At 39.2% G+C, this 19,800-nt stretch overlaps 2 protein-coding genes across 6 annotated transcripts in view; one reads left to right on the top strand and one right to left on the bottom strand.

The window, feature by feature from the left end:
• Positions 1–1,168, top strand: part of LOC146514929 (aminopeptidase N-like) — a 38,503-nt gene extending 37,335 nt beyond the window's left edge. Inside the window, exons 22-23 of the mRNA XM_085167417.1 lie at positions 591–672; positions 758–1,168. Of these exons, the coding sequence (XP_085023543.1) occupies positions 591–672; positions 758–922 (247 nt within the window). The 3' untranslated portion in view covers positions 923–1,168. The remainder of the gene's footprint in view (positions 1–590; positions 673–757) is intronic.
• A 4,601-nt stretch (positions 1,169–5,769) lies between these two features.
• LOC146514930 (synaptic vesicle glycoprotein 2B-like) overlaps positions 5,770–19,800 on the bottom strand; it is a 37,384-nt gene continuing 23,353 nt past the window's right edge. For 4 of the 5 annotated variants that reach the window (XM_085167433.1, XM_085167437.1, XM_085167434.1 and 1 more), the window contains 6 exons: positions 17,640–17,715; positions 17,237–17,325; positions 11,297–11,430; positions 8,827–9,027; positions 8,074–8,233; positions 5,770–6,053 (listed from right to left, as the gene is read on the bottom strand). In XM_085167433.1, coding sequence (XP_085023559.1) covers positions 5,870–6,053; positions 8,074–8,233; positions 8,827–9,027; positions 11,297–11,430; positions 17,237–17,325; positions 17,640–17,715 — 844 coding nt within the window. In that variant the 3' untranslated portion in view covers positions 5,770–5,869. Of the gene's footprint in view, positions 6,054–6,966; positions 7,414–8,073; positions 8,234–8,826; positions 9,028–11,296; positions 11,431–17,236; positions 17,326–17,639; positions 17,716–19,800 lie in introns of those variants that run through there. The other variant, XM_085167435.1, reaches the window with a different exon arrangement.

Genomic DNA, 19,800 nt, shown 5'->3' on the forward strand with positions numbered 1-19,800 from the left:
GTTTGTATATCTTTGTCTCTGTCTCAGTGTTGTTTCCTGTTCTATTTAGACAGTCCCCTGTCTTGTGTGCATTCTGTTCACTTTTCTCCCTGCTGTCTCATTAGTCAGTTTCTGTTCAGGTGTTCCCTAGGTGTATCTAGTCTGCTTTGTAACCTCCTGTGTCTGTTTTAGTCCTCCATTTGCCTCAGTTCATTTCCCTCATTTCTCCTCATGCTGTTTTTTCACTCGTCCTGTGTGTTTCCTAGTTTCCACATTTCTGGTTTTATCTGTGCCTGAGTATTTAGTATTTTTGAGTTTGAGTACTAGCAGTAAAGCTGGCCTTTAAGTTTATGTTTAGTCTGTGGAGTCCTGCATTTCGGTTTATTCCCTGCTTACCACACTGATGATCATAATGTATACAGTTGTAACTTGGCTTTGGTTTAATAAAACTAAAAAATAAACCATAAATAAACCATGATATTCATTCCCATGAATGTATGTTAATTTCTGACCACAACTGTAAATATGCCAAATTTTATGTGTGCAAGCCGAGACCATCATATCAAAGCTTCCAAGAATCTGTGAAATAAAGCACTCTCGTGTTCTTTCAGATATGGCGTGGGCTCTTTCTCCTTTGCTTCTATGATCACTGGGGTAACAGCGAGGTTCTCCACACATGCTGAACTACAGGAGGTATACACTCATTAGGTACAATACAAAACCAATTTTTAAATGTTAAGCTTTTGTCTGAAGTCTTTTCCTATGATTTCTCTCACAGCTGAAGGAGTTTGTCGAGGCGCACAGTGCAACAGGGTTTGGTTCTGCCACACTGGCTGTAGATCAGGCCCTGGAGAGGACCAGAATGAACATCAAGTGGCTGCAGGCAAACAAACAGGAAATCCTGAACTGGTTCAACAGTCAGAACGGAGATCAGATGCAGTAACAAAGGTGTGTTTGGAGATTTAGTGTTGTTTTGGTTTTTTTTCTGGAAAAAAGAGTGACAATTTTATAAACTACTGGTGTTAAAAATGAAAAACAGCATGCAGTAATAAAGTAGTGAAAGATGTCTGTCCAAATTAAATTTGATTTGACTGTATATGAGATATGTTTTAATAAATAATAAACTCAGATGATCCCTTTATTAAACTGACTGACAAATGCAAATAAACTAAAATGTAACCAAACTGTAAAAACATTTTACCCATTTTATTTTAGATAGATATCAGATTTGATGATATCCTCACATCAAAACTAAAAAATGTATTTCATAGATGTGTTATGGGATCTGACAAAGTCTGATTTTAATGGTGAACAAGTCTTCCTTACTTTTTATAAACTTCAAAACTCGCCTCTGTCAGTGCACCCCAGGGCAGCTGTGGCTACAATAGCTTACCATCACCAGTGTGTGAATATGTGTGTGAATGGGTGGATGACTGAATGTAGTGTAAAGCGCTTTGGGGTTCATAGGGACTAAGGCTATGTCCACACGTACCCGGGTATTTTTGAAAACGTAGATTTTTCTATGCGTTTGCTCCTTTCGTCCACACGTAAACGCCGTTTTCGGTCACTGAAAACGGAGATTTTTAAAAACTCCGGCCAGGGTGGATATTTTTGAAAACTCAGTTTTTGCATTTACGTGTGGACGAGAAAAACGGAGAAAACACAGAAAACGCAGCGTCAAAGGTGTGCGCATTTTTTGACGTCACACTGTGCGCCACGTTATTGTTTCGGTGATATGAATTTCTACAATACTGTTACTGTTAATTGTACTCTCTGCAGTGTTTAAATGCTTACATATACACACACAGTTACTGTCCCTCCACACATACGACTCAGTTCTGCTTCTATGCCCCAGCTTTGTTTACTATTTCCCACCGAGGCTTCTAGACTTCTGATTGGCCAACATTTCTACACGGTTAGGAATATATCGCCGCCTGTTGCTTTGGCATGTTCCTAGCAGCGTTTTCCTTCATTTCTGCCTTTACGTGTGGACGGGATTATTTTTTAAAACAAAAACGGAAAATCTCTGTTTTCAAAAATACCTGTGTACGTGTGGACGTAGCCTAAGTAAAGCGCTACACAAATACAGGCCATAGGGTCTTTGCCTCAGATCTGTCCTTCTGTCTCGTTAATATCTTAGAACAGCAATTTTCTTTTTTCAGTATCCGATGCAGGGAACCTCTTATAAGCAATATTTTTCCACTGCGAGATTTCTGCTGCGTATTCAGAGAAGGACAAAATTTGCTGTGACTTTTGCCTTCTCTCACAACATGTTGTTGTAATGCTGTTCATTTCAATGCCTTCATTCATTTTAAGTCCAGAATACGTATGAGTGAAAAAAATAACTAGGAAGGTGAAAATTGTAAGAAAGTGAAGTCAACCAGCAGATTAGATTTTACCTAACAAAGTGTCTTCAGGTGAGAGAGAGAGAGAAATAAAAGCACACAGCTTTGGTCACATATTTTGTACTCCACTGTATTGATTTTGTCAAGGTCTGCATTGGCAGACCATGTGGAGTAGAGAATTGAGGACCCAACATAGAACAATTTTAACTGAAAGTAAGCCATTTATTGTGTTTGATAAAAAGTATGAAACAAAGGGCTAGGCAAACCAATACGACACTAAACAAAAACCTAAACTGGGGAAACAAGAAAGTAAACATGAAAAACCATAAACCTGGTGAGAATTTGTAAATACCTGGAAGCATGAAACCTTGATAACATGGCATAAACATAACAGACGACTTGACAATGAATGCATGACAGTTCATACAGACAGGAATACACAAGAGGGTGACGAGGGAAAAGGAAGCACACGGGCAACACAGCTGGGACGAATAAACATAATAACAAGTCAGGAGGAAGCAAACTGAACACGCTGAACATAAGACGCGAGAATTTCAAAGTAAAACAGGAAACACGCAGACCAAGACACACGCACTTGACATGGCAATAGGGAAATAGAAACTGGAGATGAGACATGGGCATAAATAAGCAACAAATACAGAGAACATGATGGCTAGGGAAAACACACATGACAGATGGAATGGGAGACAAGGGGAAACATGTAAATAAGAGGTGGAGACGAGATAGAGGGAGAGAGAGGGAGCGAGACACGAAGGGAGACAAAGACATCGCTGAGACACACAAAGGGCGAGGGAGACTTAAACACAAGGGACATGACAGACTCACACGCTGAAGGCACAGCACTATAACCAACATAGTGGGAGAGACACCTACGTGGGAGGGACCTAAACAAGGAAACAGAGAACTCAAACAGAACTAACTGAAGCCTAAACTATACAAACAACATCATAATACAAAAAGGCATGAAATCAAAATGCTGGGTCAAAAGACCCAGCACATGACAGTAATCCAGTAGAGTCCAGTACAGTACTCATGCGGAAACATCAAAAAAGACAAAATGTTGGACTTCATTACACAGACAAATATTCTATTAACTTTAAATAATGTGACTGCAATATTCACTGATCATAAGCATCTCTGTCAGGAACCGGCTGTGTGCAGGCAGGAGAGGACCCAAAGGCAGGACTAACAGCACGCAGGGATAAATTCAAAACAGAGCTTTATTAACAGAATGGCAAAGGGCAATATAAAACTACACTGGGATGAACTAAGGCACAGGGAGGCACAGGGAAGCCACGGGGAAACGCACACAACACTGATGGATGACGCAACACGGAACAGAGGGAGATTCTGACATAATACACAGAAGGTAATGAGAGACGTGGGAACACACGGGCAGCACAGCTGAGGACAATTACACATAACAAGACAGGGAGGACACGAAACTGAAAATACTGACCCAAGACGCGGGCCTTAAACGTAACACAGGAAGGACACAGAGGCAGACCGGAGGGGAGAGAGAGCACAAGGAGAGCATAACGGGCTGGGGAAACATGGAATAAAACACAAGGGGAAACAAGCCACAGGAAGTGAGAACTATATGAACACAGATACACAGAGGGAACACAGGAGCAACGACACGGGGAAATCTAACAACCAAAAGCTAAACATAACAACCTAGGGACTAGAACTAAACTTTAAACTAACAAGGTGGACTAAAACCATAATACAAAATGACAAAACACAAGAAACTGAAACCGCTGGGTCATAAGACCCAGGATCATGACAATCTCAGTTAATTGCAATGAGCTGTTAAAAACTGCAGGTGAATTGATGCTGCAAGAATGACCATCCAACAATAACAATCATCCAAATCTTTTTAAAAAGGGGTTAGTGCAAAGAGGTTGCCAAGCAGAATGCTTGAACCATTTTCCTAAATATTACATTTTCAGAATGACCAATATATCTCTTGTTAGGATCCTATTAAAGGTTATGTATTTCTTCAGTCTAGGGGATGTAAGTTCAAATGTTCTCTGTCCTGCAGGTCAATAAAATAAATTTGTCTGCTTCATCCAGTCTCACAATTACTGTTTGTTAATGATTAATCTCTTAAAAACAACAAGTTTACAATGAGAGTTATTTTTAAAGGCTGTATTTTATCCTCATAATAAACAAGTACATTTTCAGAAACTGGAAGGTACTACATTTCATATGATGTTGCATACATTTGTGCCATACAGTTATTCACTTAATTCTGTTTACAGATGTTGGTGGGCAAAAGAGGCAACAGTTCTTAAAAAAACATGCAAGTTACCAAAGTCTACACCTGTCCTTGACCCTAATCCTGGATGGTTTTTCAATAATATACTGGATGTTAAGAGGTTGATCTGAAGGTTATTTTCACAATGAATCAGTCAAACATCTGGTTAAAAATATTTGAAAATAGTGATCCCCATATCCCACTGCCTTAAAACTGACACCAACAGTTCAAAACAACTTAAACTTTCAGAAAAGGGGATTTCACTTATGTTGCTAATATTTTCAGTTTAACTAAGAATCACCAGTGAATTAACTGATTATGTATTACAGATGACATATACAGACAAGTGCAGTATTATCATATGTGAAAATCCAAACTAGAACAGTATTAACATTACAAGACATAAAGACACGTGGGAACTGGAATGAGTGAGATCACCCCTGCAAAAATTCATTCATCAAAACCTAATCTTGACGTTAATATGTAGAAGTATGTGATTTAATCACACTGATCACATAAAATCTGTTACAGTCTGGGGCTAGTTTGTTAAGCTAGGTTATTTAGCCACTGTTTACAAGGACTAGCTTATTTATTTAGTATAAAGAAAAGCTAAAGCAGATTTTTAAGCTATGAAATATTGATAACAGAGCTTACCCAAGTCTGTCTTTGCTGCCTTAAGTCACTACAGTTTTAACCACATGTAGTCACAAATGTGAAGTCACTATGTATAAGCTTTAAGGCATGGTGTAAACAGTTTGGGTTACATGTTTGTAAGTAGAGTTTGTTGAAATCGGAAAATCTTTATTCAACTTTTTGTCCCATGATTTCAAGCAGGTTATTTGCTAAAAGTGTTGGAAAAACTTTTAAGGTGCAAATTACAGATAACACTTTTTTTCCCTGACATGCATGTAAATAGTGGTAGGAAGACAGAATATATTACAGCGCGTGCTTTAAACATTCAAAAAACATCTGTCCACGTAAGTCAAACAAATCATTAAATGGTTAGTATGTCAACTGCCTTAGTGGATTCATGGCATCAATAAGGACTCATACAGAAATACAGAAAAACATAAACCTGCTTTTTCCTGGTCTAAAACCTCCAACCTGAAAAAAATTGTTCTAATGAACAGTTGTGAGTTGTTCCAAGTCTTGTCTTTTTTCAAGTTCAGAGTCAAGGTAAACTCATTAGCCTCCAACAAGAAGTAGATGTGTTTTGGCCTCTTCCTTACCCCCCTCATTCCCACCTCAGCACGCTCGTATCACTTCACTGGAGAATTTTCTGTTGCGTGTCAGGCAGGTTGAGGGCCACAAGGCCGCCGCACACCAGCGCAGTAAAGGATAGTAGAATAGGGATGGCTTTGGTGATTCCCACACAGCTAGCAAAGATGGAGCTGCCGAGAACAGCAGCCAGTTTACACAGAGCATTCAGCACACCAGAAGCTGTTGCTCTAAGAGAAAAGAGTGACAACAGAATGACATTTTGAAGCAGCCTTATTGAAAATAAAGCTGTCACCAGGACTTTTCATTTCTTAACATTTTAATGTCCAAACAGAAAAAATATGGTTGTGTGTTTTTTCAAGACTGCTGTGCAATCTTTTTCACACATAAATAATATTATACATAAATCATCCTAAAAAAATAAAGAAATGTGAACAATGATCCAATGATGAATCACATAAATAATAAATACATACTGAATTATTGATCTATGGTTTAATAGGTGGAGTTCAGGAACTTTTTGATCTCAAAACTAAAGTTCACATACAGTTTTTAATTGCAAGTAAAAAAAAAAAAGTGATTAAAAAAAACACAGGCTCATTTTAAATCTGATCCCAGCAGCATATTTGAGCAACAACAACAAAAAAAAGAAGAAATAAAAGATTTAAAAAAAGAAGTCTTTGGAATAAAGAAACTTTCAAAATTAAATATTTTAATGTTTTATGTTTACCTACTGAATTTAATATAATGTGTTCAAGTGGTCAGGGATATGTGATATGAGGATATTGTAATCTGCGGTTTTAGGAATGGGAATTTCTCATCAGATGCACTGATCCATATTTTGTTTGTCCCTAAACTATATATATATATATATATATATATATATATATATATATACACACACACACACATATATACACACACACACACACACATATACACACACACACACACATATATACACACACACACACACACACACACACACATACACATATATATATATATATATATACACACACACACACACACACACACACATACACATATATACATATATATATATATATATATATATATATATATATATATATATATATATATGCATATGCATACATACACTACCATTTTCACTGGTACTATATGTATGTTTTTTCCTTTTTTTCATGAGCATTTACATTGTAGATTATTACTGAAGACATCAAAACTATGAATGAACACATGTGGAATTATGCACTAAACAAAAAGGTGCAAAATAACTCAAAACATGTTTTATATTTTAGATTCTTCAAATTGCCCCCCTTTGCTTTGATTGCTGCTTTGCACACTCTTAGCATTCTCTCGATGAACTTCATGAGGTAGTCACTTGAAATGGTTTTTCCAACAGTCTTGAAGGGAGTTCCTAGAACCGGCTCCGGGAGTTCCCGGAGCACTTGTTTGCCCTTTTGTCTCCATTTCATCCCAAACCATCTTGATTGCATTTAGGTCAGGTGACTGTGGATGCTAGGCAGCCTAGCGCAGCACTCCATGACTCTCCTTCTTGGTCAAATAGCCCTCACACAGCCTGGAGGTGTGTTCGGGGTCATTGTCCTGTTGAAAAATAAATAATGGTCCAACTAAACGCAAACTGGATGGGATGGAAATTCGCTGCAGGATGCTGTGGTAGCCATGCTTCAGTGTGCCTTCAATTTTTAAGAAATCCCCAACAGTGTCACCAGCAAAGCACCCCCAGACCATCACACCTCCTCCTCCATGCTTCACGGTGGCAACCATACATGTAAAGACCATCAGTTCACCTTTTGCAACAAAGACTCAATAAAAGCCTGATTTGTGCAGTCTTTTCTGAACAGTTAAAGTAGAGATGGGTCTGCTACTGGAACTCTGTGTGGACTCTCTCTGGACTCTAATCTAAGGTGCTGTTAACTTGCGATTTCTGGGGCTGGTGACTCACATGAATGTATCCTTAGCAGCAGAGGTCACTCAAGAAGTGACATTCAAAGTTTTAGAAATTTTCCAGAGCGACTGATTTTCAGTTCTGTCACTTCTATCAACAGAGCAAATGGTGGCTACTTTCAGGAACCTAATCTTGCTACATAATTCCATATATCTTGCTTCATATATTTGATGTCTTCAGCTTTTAGCTACAATGTAAAAAGTAGTAAAAATAAAGTAAACCACACACACACACACACACACACACATACACACACACGTGTGTGTGTGTATGTATAAGAAGAAAAATACTGGTACCTCTTTGAAGCTGGATACAGTTCCACAGTCACCACTTCAATTCCATTCCATGCAGCTGCACTAACACCACAGAACAGACACTGTAGTGCAATGATTGCTGATTGGCTGAAGCTTAGAAACAGGAAAAATGTACAGCCTGCTGAAATCAGCATGGAGCCACCTAAGGAGATCAGAGTTTTGAAATGAATCCTGTAGAATCAGTATTTTTAATAAATTGCAACATATTTATAGAATGCATTAAGAGTTCATTATAACATAAGTTCTAAAATATTGTAATATGAAGTTATGGCCTATATAAGATAATCAAATATAGATGTGAAGCTAGGTGAAATTATGTCCAGAAATGTTTGGACAGTGACACAACATTGCTTCTGAATGCCACCACAGGTATGCAATGAAACAATGAACTGAAATGCAGACTCACAGATTTACACTCCCTGTAAAAAGAAAATACCCTCTTTAAATTTTAAAGTTTAATGTATCAGGATATAATTTAAAAAAAAAAGAATCTGGTCCTTAGGAGGTCTTAAAATTGGGTAAACGCAATCTCAGATGACAACTAAAACACATTATTATTACCTTTATTTAACCAGGAAGCCCCTTTGAAACTCTCAGAAACTTTCAGAAATGCAATAAATACAACACAAAATACAAGCTCTACAACATTACATACGGTACGAAAATATGAAAGATATACATAGTATTCCTTGACTGCATTCCTAACTCCTTTACAAACAAACTTCCATAATTTACCTATGATCTTTACTCTGCCAATCTTCTCCATGTAGAGAGCTGAGATGATGTTGCCTGGCAGCACTGCCAGACTGCCTAGGAAGCTGACCAGGTAGATGAGGACATCATTCTCCTTAGCAGTATCTAGGTGGCAGCCATGCTTGTTGTGTTCAAAGGTGGTGTTCTCCATCTTACAGTCAGTAAACTTCGCCTCCCACAGGTCTACAGAGAGCAGAAAGACTATTATATAATATACTTATTAGTGTTAATATACTTTAAATGGCTTTTGTGTTTGCAGATGTTTTCGAAACTAAATTACAAGAGCCATTAACTGACACCTCATATCTCTAAAAGGTTTATTGACTTGTTTTTGCATTTGAATACTGCTATAAATACAATAAATAAACAAACAAAAACCGGAAAAACTGTCTATAACTTTGTGATTTATCAGTCATATTAGTAGATACATGGTTCTACACTATACAGATATAGGAAAACAGTTTTACGATACACAACTGGTAAAAAGTTTTAGCCATTCTGGGTGTGTCTCGTTGACTAGCAGCTGGTTCATTCTGTGCTGCTAGACACTAATGGAGTGCAGTCAGCTTCTTCAGCCAGTAGGCAGGAATCATGTCAGGGCCTGGTGCTGTCCAACTGTTTCTTGGATCTCTGGGTCCTGTTCAGGCAGGTTGCTATGGTCTGCTCTTGGATCCACTACCCCCAATGCTCTTGCAGTGCTCTTCACTTCATACCTTGAGTGTATACCTTGAATAGTTTTGTGGAAAACACCAGGTTTATTCTCCTGCCTTCAGTACCTCTTCAGGTGAGTCTTTGCTTGGCAGTTCACAAGGCCTCAGGTATGGACAGCTTGCCGTACTTCTATGGCACCTTCTTCATTGCACCTTTCTGCAACTCCCTTTGTGCTACCTTGATTTTTTTATCTAGTCTCCTTCTCCATGGAGGGTACTGCTCCTTCTGGCTGTTCATCTTGTATTCAAGCATCTCACTGATTACTGCTGCCGTGGTGTAGATCAGCTGATTAGTCTTGATGATGGTCACAGTAGGAATTGTCCATAGTGCTGCATTCACATCGTCTAGTAGACCTTCAGGGGTACTTCACGTAATCTTGGTAACCAGCTGTGGAGGGTCCAGGTTTTAAGCTTCTCCACGATCCTATAATTCAGGCCTCTCACACTCAACAATCCTTCTTCCATCGTACTTGGCCCTTGGTACTCAATCTTTGGTGGGGGTGATGATGATATCTCCCCTTCCCGTTGTCCTGGCTCCCTCTTGCCATAGAATATGTGTTGTAACCCATCATTTTCTAGCCATGACAACAGTTCCTTCTTCTGAATGTTGGAACACAGAGCTACATATATTCATTCTTTGCATGTTGTTCTGGGGTCTTTTGTGACATCTTGGATAAGTTGTCACTGCGTTCATGGGGTAAATTTCTGTGCCCGGTCACTTCTGGGAATGTTCACCACTGTTCCATGTTTTACAAACGTGCTCACTGTGGTTTGCCGGAGTCCCACAGCTTCAGAAATGGCTTTATAACCTTTTTCTGACTCAGAGATTTAGAAACTATATTCTGTGTTTACTTGTATTAGCTTTGTCTAATATTTACATTTGTCTGATGACCTGTGTGACAAACATACACAAAAAATAGAAAATCAGGAAGGGGTCAAACACTGTAGTTATGAACTGCGGCTTGAATGACAGGGACATAGAACCTCACCGTTTTAATTATTGTAATTATTATATACATTTTTGGTGATAAAATATTAAAATGTTTAGCTGAAGCCTGTGACTGTTCTCAAACTAATGAAAAATGTGGAACCACATTTCTAAATGAAAATCACTGGAGGCAGACAATTGGAAAGCAGTAGAGTAAACCCTGGTTTAATATTTTCAAAATCGCCGGGACTTCTGTCATCCAAAAAGCAAATATTGAAATTATAAATTGACTGGTTCTTATATAGCACTTTTCTACTCCCTCTGAACACTCAAAGTGCTTTACGCATTTGCCTCACACAAGCATTTTTTTTTCTATGCAAGTGCTTTCTATCTAACATTCATACTCTGATAGATGCATCAGAGAGTAACTTAAGGTAAGTTTCTCACCCAAGGATATTTGGCATGGAGACTGATGCAGACAGGGATTGAACCACCAACCTTCCCATTAGTAGGTGACCTGCTGTTCTTCCTGAGCTACAGCCACCCCAAAAGACTAACATTACATTAAAAGAAAGAAAATGTAGGTATAACGCTCAATAAAGACACCCTTTATAAAAATGTAAAGTTCTCTAGTTATTGCATTGACGAACTTTGATGACGGTGCTGCCTATCCACCTGCCCGCCCAGCAGAGTGACGATAATGCCCTATCAGCCTTTCATACCTGAGGGGTAGAAACCATTTTCACTCACATTCACATTCGTTTCTATACCAAAGCTGCAACCAATTCCAACAAATTGTCCCATTCAAACTTACCTGTGTTGTAGAAGACAGTGGAGTGGATGGTGCAGTTCTCAAACACTGTTTCAGAGGACCTGATGTTCTCAAAGTGACAGTCTTCAAACAGAGAGTCTTTAAATTTCACTGACTTCATCTCTATATTGATGAACCTGTGAGAATGGGATGGACAAAGAGCCTTTCTCAAATCAAAGCACTGACTTGTGTTCTTGAGCTCAAATTTACCTCAGGAATATAAATCCTTAGGGACAGAAGGGCAATTTCAAAATAGAACCACAGCTTTCTTGGTAAATGTTACATATCAACACGTCAGTACATGACTGCACTGAAACAAAATTATCTACAATCAAAAACTCCACTACAGGTATATTTGCTTAACAGGTACTTAAACGAGGGAGAAGAAACTATTTAAGGGACTCATTTTATCAGTTTCTGTTTAAGCTGAATAACTAAATAACTAAGTGGAGTTTTGTCCCCAGAGGGTCCCTGCATAGTGTTTCTGAAGTTTCAGGAACTAAGAAGTAAGCATACATTTTATGTGCCTAGTGTGTTGTCTGTAGGTGACAACAATTTAGAAAGTGCTGGAAAAGAGTTTTTAAAGGGATGAAATGATGACCATAAGACAATATTCACATGGAGTGTAGGTATGGTTTCAAGCAGCATTGTAAATACATAATGCACCATACTAACGTTGTATTTTCCTGCCTAACCCTAACCCAAATTCATGAGCATCACAGCAAAATTTATTCTAGTTTGCATTTCATCTGTTCCTGTTTCAGGTAAGTCATGACCAGTCATTCCTCAAGCTTAGCTGTTGGCAGATTTCTCATATTTGAATCAGCAGAAGATAATGATTTAATTAGAACTTGTTTATATATAAGTTTTTAAAGGATGCTCAATAATCTACAAGAACACAAGTACAGGTGAGAATACAGACTGAGAAATGGAAAACATGGACTCTCACTTCTATTGCTATCAGCACAGAATCAGAATGGACAGTGGGCATAAATCCAAAACTGACACAAGTTGAAGCATGCAAAAGCTTGTTGGAGTGAAAATGGTGGAACAATCTTCATGGCAATACAATATATGGAAAAAGAAGCCCTGTTATAATCATGTGGTTCATGTCAAACTGAAAGTTAAACCCGATTCTGTGCATTTTATTCTAAAAGAGCATAGAAGTTTGTAAAATATATAACAAAATATACATTATATCTGTACTTAAAACTCGAAGATGCATTCCCTTATTTGGGAATGCTAAGGTTCAGCTGTGAACGGTACCTGCCCAAGTGTAGAGCTCTAGCTCTAACCCCTATGTTAAAATACCCAGAGTTAGAGTATTAAGTATAGGTGAATATTGTTTTGCTGTTGTTGTCGTTGTTTGTTTTTTAATATATATTTGGTAATACGAACAAATTGCTGCAATATGTTTTGGGAACAGCTGTATTTGAAGCTTTAGCTCAACTCTGAAGACAGATAAAAACATCCGATGCCTGTGGATGTCCTTTTTAATGACTTGTCCTTCAGAGTCAGAGGTACAGCCCAAATCACAAATCATACTTGCCCTTAATTTAACCAAAATACATTACATCTCAATCCCTGTCCATTCCAAGCTATTTTTATTCAGTCAAATACCAACTCACCCTTTTTAGTTTTCACCTGTAGGAACTATTTTATGACAAACTGAGCCAGGAATCACATGGTACAGGAAGGGTTCTGTGGTTCTTTAGGCTTATGCCAAGAAAGCATACCAGTAACAAGCCATAAAAATGTCAAGACTAAATTATATTCTTATATTTATCGCTGTGCAGGAGGATATTAATACTTATCTATCTGAATTATTGTAGGGTCTTTACCTTACAATATAAAGCACTTTGAGGCAACTGTTGTTGTGATTTGGTGTTTTAAAAAAAATGAACTGAATATTATTGAATTGATTTGAAAGTGTGTCAAATAAATATCTAAATGAATCATAAGCTGACCCTCATCCTTATTAGCAGAACTAGCTATTGCCACACTGGTGCTTAAGGTATCCACTAGATGACATCTGAGTAATAAATGGTGCAGCCAGTAGCATCACTGGTGCAAATGTTAGCTGAAATGGCTGTGTGGCACCCAGAGCAAGCATGGGTTTAAGCCCCTAGAGTCGCTGCAGGCTTTGTTGGACAAGTAGACCAAGCTGCTGCAGAACCTGCTGTCCCGGTTGGGAATGGCAACCTCTCCACCTTCGGTCTCCAAGGTCATAGTAGTAAAAGGTGCTTTGGTTGTTCACTTAGAGTAGAAAAGGGCTATATAAATACCAGTACATTTACCATTTTCAAAGCAGACAGGACTGTGCGTTTTTCGCCCTACTGCTGCCAAGGTGGCTGGAGCTGGGGGAGTCTGAATGAGAACAATGGCTGCTGGAGCTGATGGTGACAGATATTCATTTATATGCTTCCACTGCAGACATCAGAATAGGTGGGGATGTGGCCATCATGCCTAGCTACCATGTACCTGTACCCAACCTGCAGAACAAACACCTGCCACCCGTCCCAGGCATTTTCAGAATGAGTGTACATTCAAAGAGGTTGGTCAGGTGGTCTGGGCCACTAGCTCTCCAAAGGCTCAGGATGAACATACACCATCCAGTAAGAATGCAATGTGGTATATGGGGTATACACCAAATCTGAAGAAATCTCTGGAGATCTACCTTTGGCGGCCCATACCCTGGGAGGGGTGATGGGCAGTAGTAGTATACACCAGGCATGAGTGGATTCAGGCTGTAGACAGTCACTAATCCACCAGAACCTGGTTCAGACCCTGAGCTTTGGTGGAGTTATTGTGTGTGGATTTTAAGCATGCACATAACAGTGTTCACAGGTGTCCCATAGTTCTGGTGAAAATTAAATAGAGGGCCAAAACAGAGAATCAAGGCCACAAATAGTTCCTGCTTTACGCAGCTGCTGATTTTGTAAATAGACTGGCTGGGGTTTGAAGGCTGGGTCGGGTCAATGTGTGGTGATGTGATCACAATGTTCTGGAATGTGTGTTGCCCTCACTGGTGACATCAAGTTGTCTGACACTGTTGCGGTGTATACTTTCAGGTAGGGATGGGTATCGAAAATTGGTTCTTGTTGAGAACCGGTTCCCACTGTTTCAATTCCTTGGAATTGTTTGCCATTTTTGCAAACGATTCCCTTATAGATTCCAGACGCCCCAAATGACGTCACCACGTTGCGGAGCGTCATTTACCTGGCAGGAAACATGGCGGCTCAACCGCTCAAAAGTTTGATTACACTTTACGAGAACGGATGACAACAGGGCAACTTGCAATACTTGCAAAGTAGATATTTCATTTAAGGGAGGAAACACTACGAATATGCAAAAGCATTTGCTCACAAAACACGCGATAACCTTAAATGAATGTCGTGTTTTTAATTCCGCTCCGGACTTGTGAATCTCAACCCAGCAGCAGCGGTAACGTTTGCACATCCTCTCCCGTTAATGCGGCAGATAAATAGTCAACTAACAGTGCATATTATGTTAGCGCGATCTGCCTTACATTACATTACAAAACCTGCCATTACTGTGTATTTAGGTGACCATGATGAGACAGACAGAGTCTGGCTCAGATGCTGGCAGTTCTCGCTGCAGTCTACCGTTAGCGTCTCCTTTCAGGCCAGGATAGACGAATGTCACCGAGCAGTGACTAAGTTTGTGGTCAAAGGCTTGCACCCATTTGCCACAGCAGATGCCCCGATTTTCGGTAAGTGAATGTGTTTAATTGTAGGCAGGGAGATTACTGGATATTCTTGCGTAATTGCTACAGAATAATTTATGTTATACTTTGTTATTGCTACAGAATAATGTTTATTTTATTATTTTACATTTACAATGTTTTTTTCTGGGGACCCCGTGACACCCCATTGAAGAGCCGTAGGCTGGATCTCTTAAGATCTCACTGTTGGGTTTGTAAGGCCATGTTACTCCTAAATTTCTATCTTGTTCAAAGAGAAGATATAAAACAAAGTTCTAAGCTAATCGACCTTAGTGTTCTCCTTTTTTAAAAAGAATCGATAAGAGAATCGTTAAACAAAATCGAAAATGGAATCGGAATCGTGAAAATCTTATCAATACCCACCCCTACTTTCAGGTTATCTCCTCTCATAGGAATCCTGAAAGAGATTCTGACGGACCAGAGCACATCATTCATGTTCCACACACTGAGAGAGCTTTATGAATTCCTGTGTATTATGTCTATTCTGACCAGTGGATATCACCCCTAGACAGATGGCCTGTTGAAGCAGCTGAATAAGACTCTAAAACCCACAATTCATAAGTTCATTAGTAATGATGAAAACTACTAGGACCATTGATTGTATTGGCGATTGGATCTTCTGTTGCTTGCGGTGCAGAAGGTACTCCAGGCCTCCAATTCCATTTCCCTGTGAAATGCTATTTGCCTGGATACCACAAGATAAAGTGCTTATGTTACTCCATTACTCCACCACTAAATTATTTGCCAAGTGGCAAGGGCCCTTCAAAGTCACATGGCAAATGAATGATGAAGATTATGAGGTGGGACCAACTGACAGGGCACAAGCAAGGCAAATTTATTATCCCGATCATGGAGACTGGTGAAGACTGTCTAATGAGCCTGGCGAATGATAGATTGATTGATTTACAGGCAGACAAACAAATTCTATCAGTCTTGTTATGCTCCTTTGTGATGGCCTAGAGAACAGATGTTTCCGAATTGCAGCAGCCCTTTGCTGATGTGTTCTCCCCTCTACCAGATTGCACTAACCTCATACACATCATTGTGAGACTGCCTGGGTGCTTTTTCACATCACTGGATTTAAGGGCTACTGGTAGATTCCCTTGTCTCTAGAGTTTGCTTTTACCTATACCTAAGTACTTTTATCTAAAATTCACACACTTGCACTCCGATGGATGAATCAGGGGAAGCTCGGGCTTCTGTATCTGTCCAGAAGGAAGTGAGGATAACTTCACCAAGCCTCTGATTGTTAGGTTACTGGCTCTATCACTTTAAGCACAGATGACACAGGCAGTGTCCACATGGACCGTCATGCACACAGTCTCTATGACTAGGCATGTAAATTATTTAGAATTTAGTGATTCTGATTTCCTTATCGATCACCTAACAATTTACTCCCAGGAGAAATTAAGTAGTTGCACTACTCATTACATCACTTTGCATTTCTCCATAAAATAATCTAAAATGCATTGTCTCATATTTACCATTTAATAATATAAACTTATCGGCTACAGTCCCACACACCAACACAAATCCCTATTTTAATGAAGATCTTTCTCTTAGACCAGACAGGACAAAAGAAACCATTCTTTCCTTAGTTCAGACAGCAGATCATCTTAGAAGAGCCACATAGAAGAGCCACCTCGACGGGACAAGACTCGGCTGTCCATCTGGATCTAAACGACAAAGGTCACTCTTTTGAGGACGTCAATGTTCACATTTTGGACAGAGAAGACAGTGAAAGAGGAGTGAAAGAAGCCATCTATGTCCACTGTGAACAACCATCTTTAAACAGGTGGTGGCTTACGACACCAACTGTCTGCCATCTATAATCCAGTTTTGAGATCCCTTCCCAGACGGAATAACGCCCACTCACATCCTGGGCCATTTGACCTCAGTACATCCCATGATAAGGTGGGGCTAGGTTTCACAATGGGTTCACCCGAAACCTTGGCTGATTGTGACCCAAACCCGTTTTTCTCACATCTTGATTAGGTAGAGGGTCAATAGGGGGTCCATGTCCCTGTTGGGGACACTCCCATAGGCCTTAAAATCTGGGACTCTCCACCAGTTGCTCTTAGAACTGAAGAAGCTTCTCAGATGAGAGGGGAAACAGCAGCTAATGAATATTAAATTACAGCATATTTAAGTAGATAAACCTCAAGCCAGCAGTGAATTTAAGCAGCATTAAAGCTTACTTGTCACGGATGTATACTACTTCTTCATGGATCTGGTTCTCCAAAGGAAAGTCAAAAATCATGTTCTCCACTTGTTTTTTATGGATAACCTAGAGAGAAACAAAACAATGAAAATCTGTTTTCTGTGCTCAAATCTTGTTTTGTCTGCTATGACATTGATATAGTTTAAATATTTGGGTACTTTTGCTTTTATTCAGCAGATTCATTTTGACTTAACCCTTTAAAGCCAAGTTTATTATATTCGATATATGAGTTTTTGTAAGTGGTTTGACTTCTGTGTCATCAGGGTGAATTTTTGTTGTTGTTGTTTTTACCCCCAAAAAGCTGAAATAAATGTTAAAATATATTTTGCAAAAAATACACATAGCATCAAAAACTCTCTTTTATGAGTAGATGACATTACCTGGACCTTAGACACATACTCTTCATGCTGAAGGTGTTTGATCATGTCAGGGAACCACACAGACAAGCCATAATAGCTGTAAAAACATGAGACGCTGAATTAACAAAAGGTTAAGAATAAAAGTGACTCGTCATCATATCACTTTAGACTCTATTTTGGATTCTGACATGTGAACTGCAATGTTGCCATATTTCATTCCCATATCTGTTGTGAGGTAATACCGTATACAATTCATGTTAGGGTAATTTTTTCCTCAGCGATCTAAAAACCAGGGAGCAAGTATTTAGAACGAAATCTCTGCTTCGCTGACCCACCTGTGGGTGGAGTTTCTCCTGGAGGCTGTCCTTTCTATATCTGCTCATCAAGCTCTTGGTAGACAACTATTTAAAGATTTCCCAAATTATAACTCTATTAAGAAACCGTGCAGGTAAGCTACCTGAACTCGACTCCCACAATAGTATTACATCTTTACTGTGACTCTGAATCCTGCTGCTCCTCTGAAAAAGAAAGTCTCTAGTAAGAAGTACTTGACTCCCTGGTGTAACTCTAAGATGTGCACCTTAAAGCAGATAACCATAAGCTGGAGATGAAATGGTGTATCACTTATTTATCAGATCTTCATTTAGTCTGGAAAAATGAATCGCTGCTCTTTAAAACAGCCCTAAACCTGGAAAATCTTACTATTCTCAGTAATTATCAAAAGCATAAATCTTGCTAATCTTACTATTGAAGAAAAAACAACACCAGATTTTTCTTCAGCATTGTAGCCATGGTGACAAAATGTCAAAGGTCTGTTGAGCGAACCGTTCCTTTAACTTCTTAGGACCTGGCGTCCACATATTTGGACATCACATTTTGGGTTATTTAGACCAAAATACTAAATTTTGCTCTACAAGGGCCTGATATCAACTTACGAGGACATCATGCTGCCACTGTTCTATTGAAATTTTAAACGAATATCCGCATATGTGGATCCCATTTTTGTCAGAAACAAAAATCAGGTTAAAAAAAAAATCTGGCAATTCTTTGTTTTTACATTCATCAGGTCCCAATCAGCCCAAATATCAAAGAGAATTAAAAGATGCATGCCACTGGAAGAGTTTGGGTCTTAGGAGATTAACCTTAATTAGTAACAACTTCATGAATTTCTTTACAAATAACTTATTATCACACCTTTGGCAGTTTTAGCCATTTTGACCACGTGTCTCTGTCTTATCTGGGGCAAATTGTTACCCAAATCAAGTCTGGCTCTCCCAGTGATGTCCTTCGCCATCGCTTATTTAAAAGAAGTTTGGGACACTATTGGACCTTATATTCAAAGGCTTATTAACAGCAGCCTGACTTTAGGCGATGTACCTGTAACTTTTAAACAGGCAGTGGTCCAGCTTCTGCTGAAACGCCCTGGCCTGGATGCCTCTTTGTTGTATAATTTCAGACCTATTTCAAAGCTTCCTTTTGTTTCTAAAATTTTGGAAACATAGTGTCTTCACAGCTGCAGACTTTTTTAAACAGTCAAAAAAAAATTGAGGTATTTCAATCAGGCTTTAAAGCACTTCACACCACAGAGTCTGCACTTTGAGAGTTTTTAATGATATTTTACTAACTGCTGACTCTGGGAATTCCGTGTTATTTGTGCTTTTGAATCTCACAGCAGCTTTTGATGCCGTAGATCACAACATTTTAATTTCTCGCGTAGAACATCATGTTGGAATTAGAGGCACAGCCTTGGAGTGGTTCAGGTCATATCTGTTTGACAGAAGTTTCTCAGTCTCACTTGGTAAATTTTATTCATCCTCTGCCCCCCTCCCATGTGGTGTACCTCAAGGATCCATCCTCGGGCCCCTTCTTTTTAGCATTTCTTTACTTCCCTTTGGCCATATTATTAAAAGAAACATAAAGTCTCATTTTATTGTTATGCACATGACTGTCAGATTTATCTACCCCTGAAACTGTCATGGTCCCCGTGTCTCTCTGGCTGGCTCACACTGGCTACAGGTTTTGTTTTTCTCTTCCTCCCCCTCGCTCCTCTCTGCCTGGGCAGAGCTCGTTACAGGCTCTCGCGCTTGGCCCACACACCTGTGTGATTGTCACCACTTGCTGCTGATCTGGCTGATTTCCCCAGCTACTATTTAAGGCAGTGGCACAGAGCAGTTTGCTGCTG

Source organism: Neolamprologus multifasciatus, chromosome 7, assembly GCF_963576455.1.
Source record: "Neolamprologus multifasciatus chromosome 7, fNeoMul1.2, whole genome shotgun sequence".
Taxonomy (NCBI): domain Eukaryota; kingdom Metazoa; phylum Chordata; class Actinopteri; order Cichliformes; family Cichlidae; genus Neolamprologus; species Neolamprologus multifasciatus.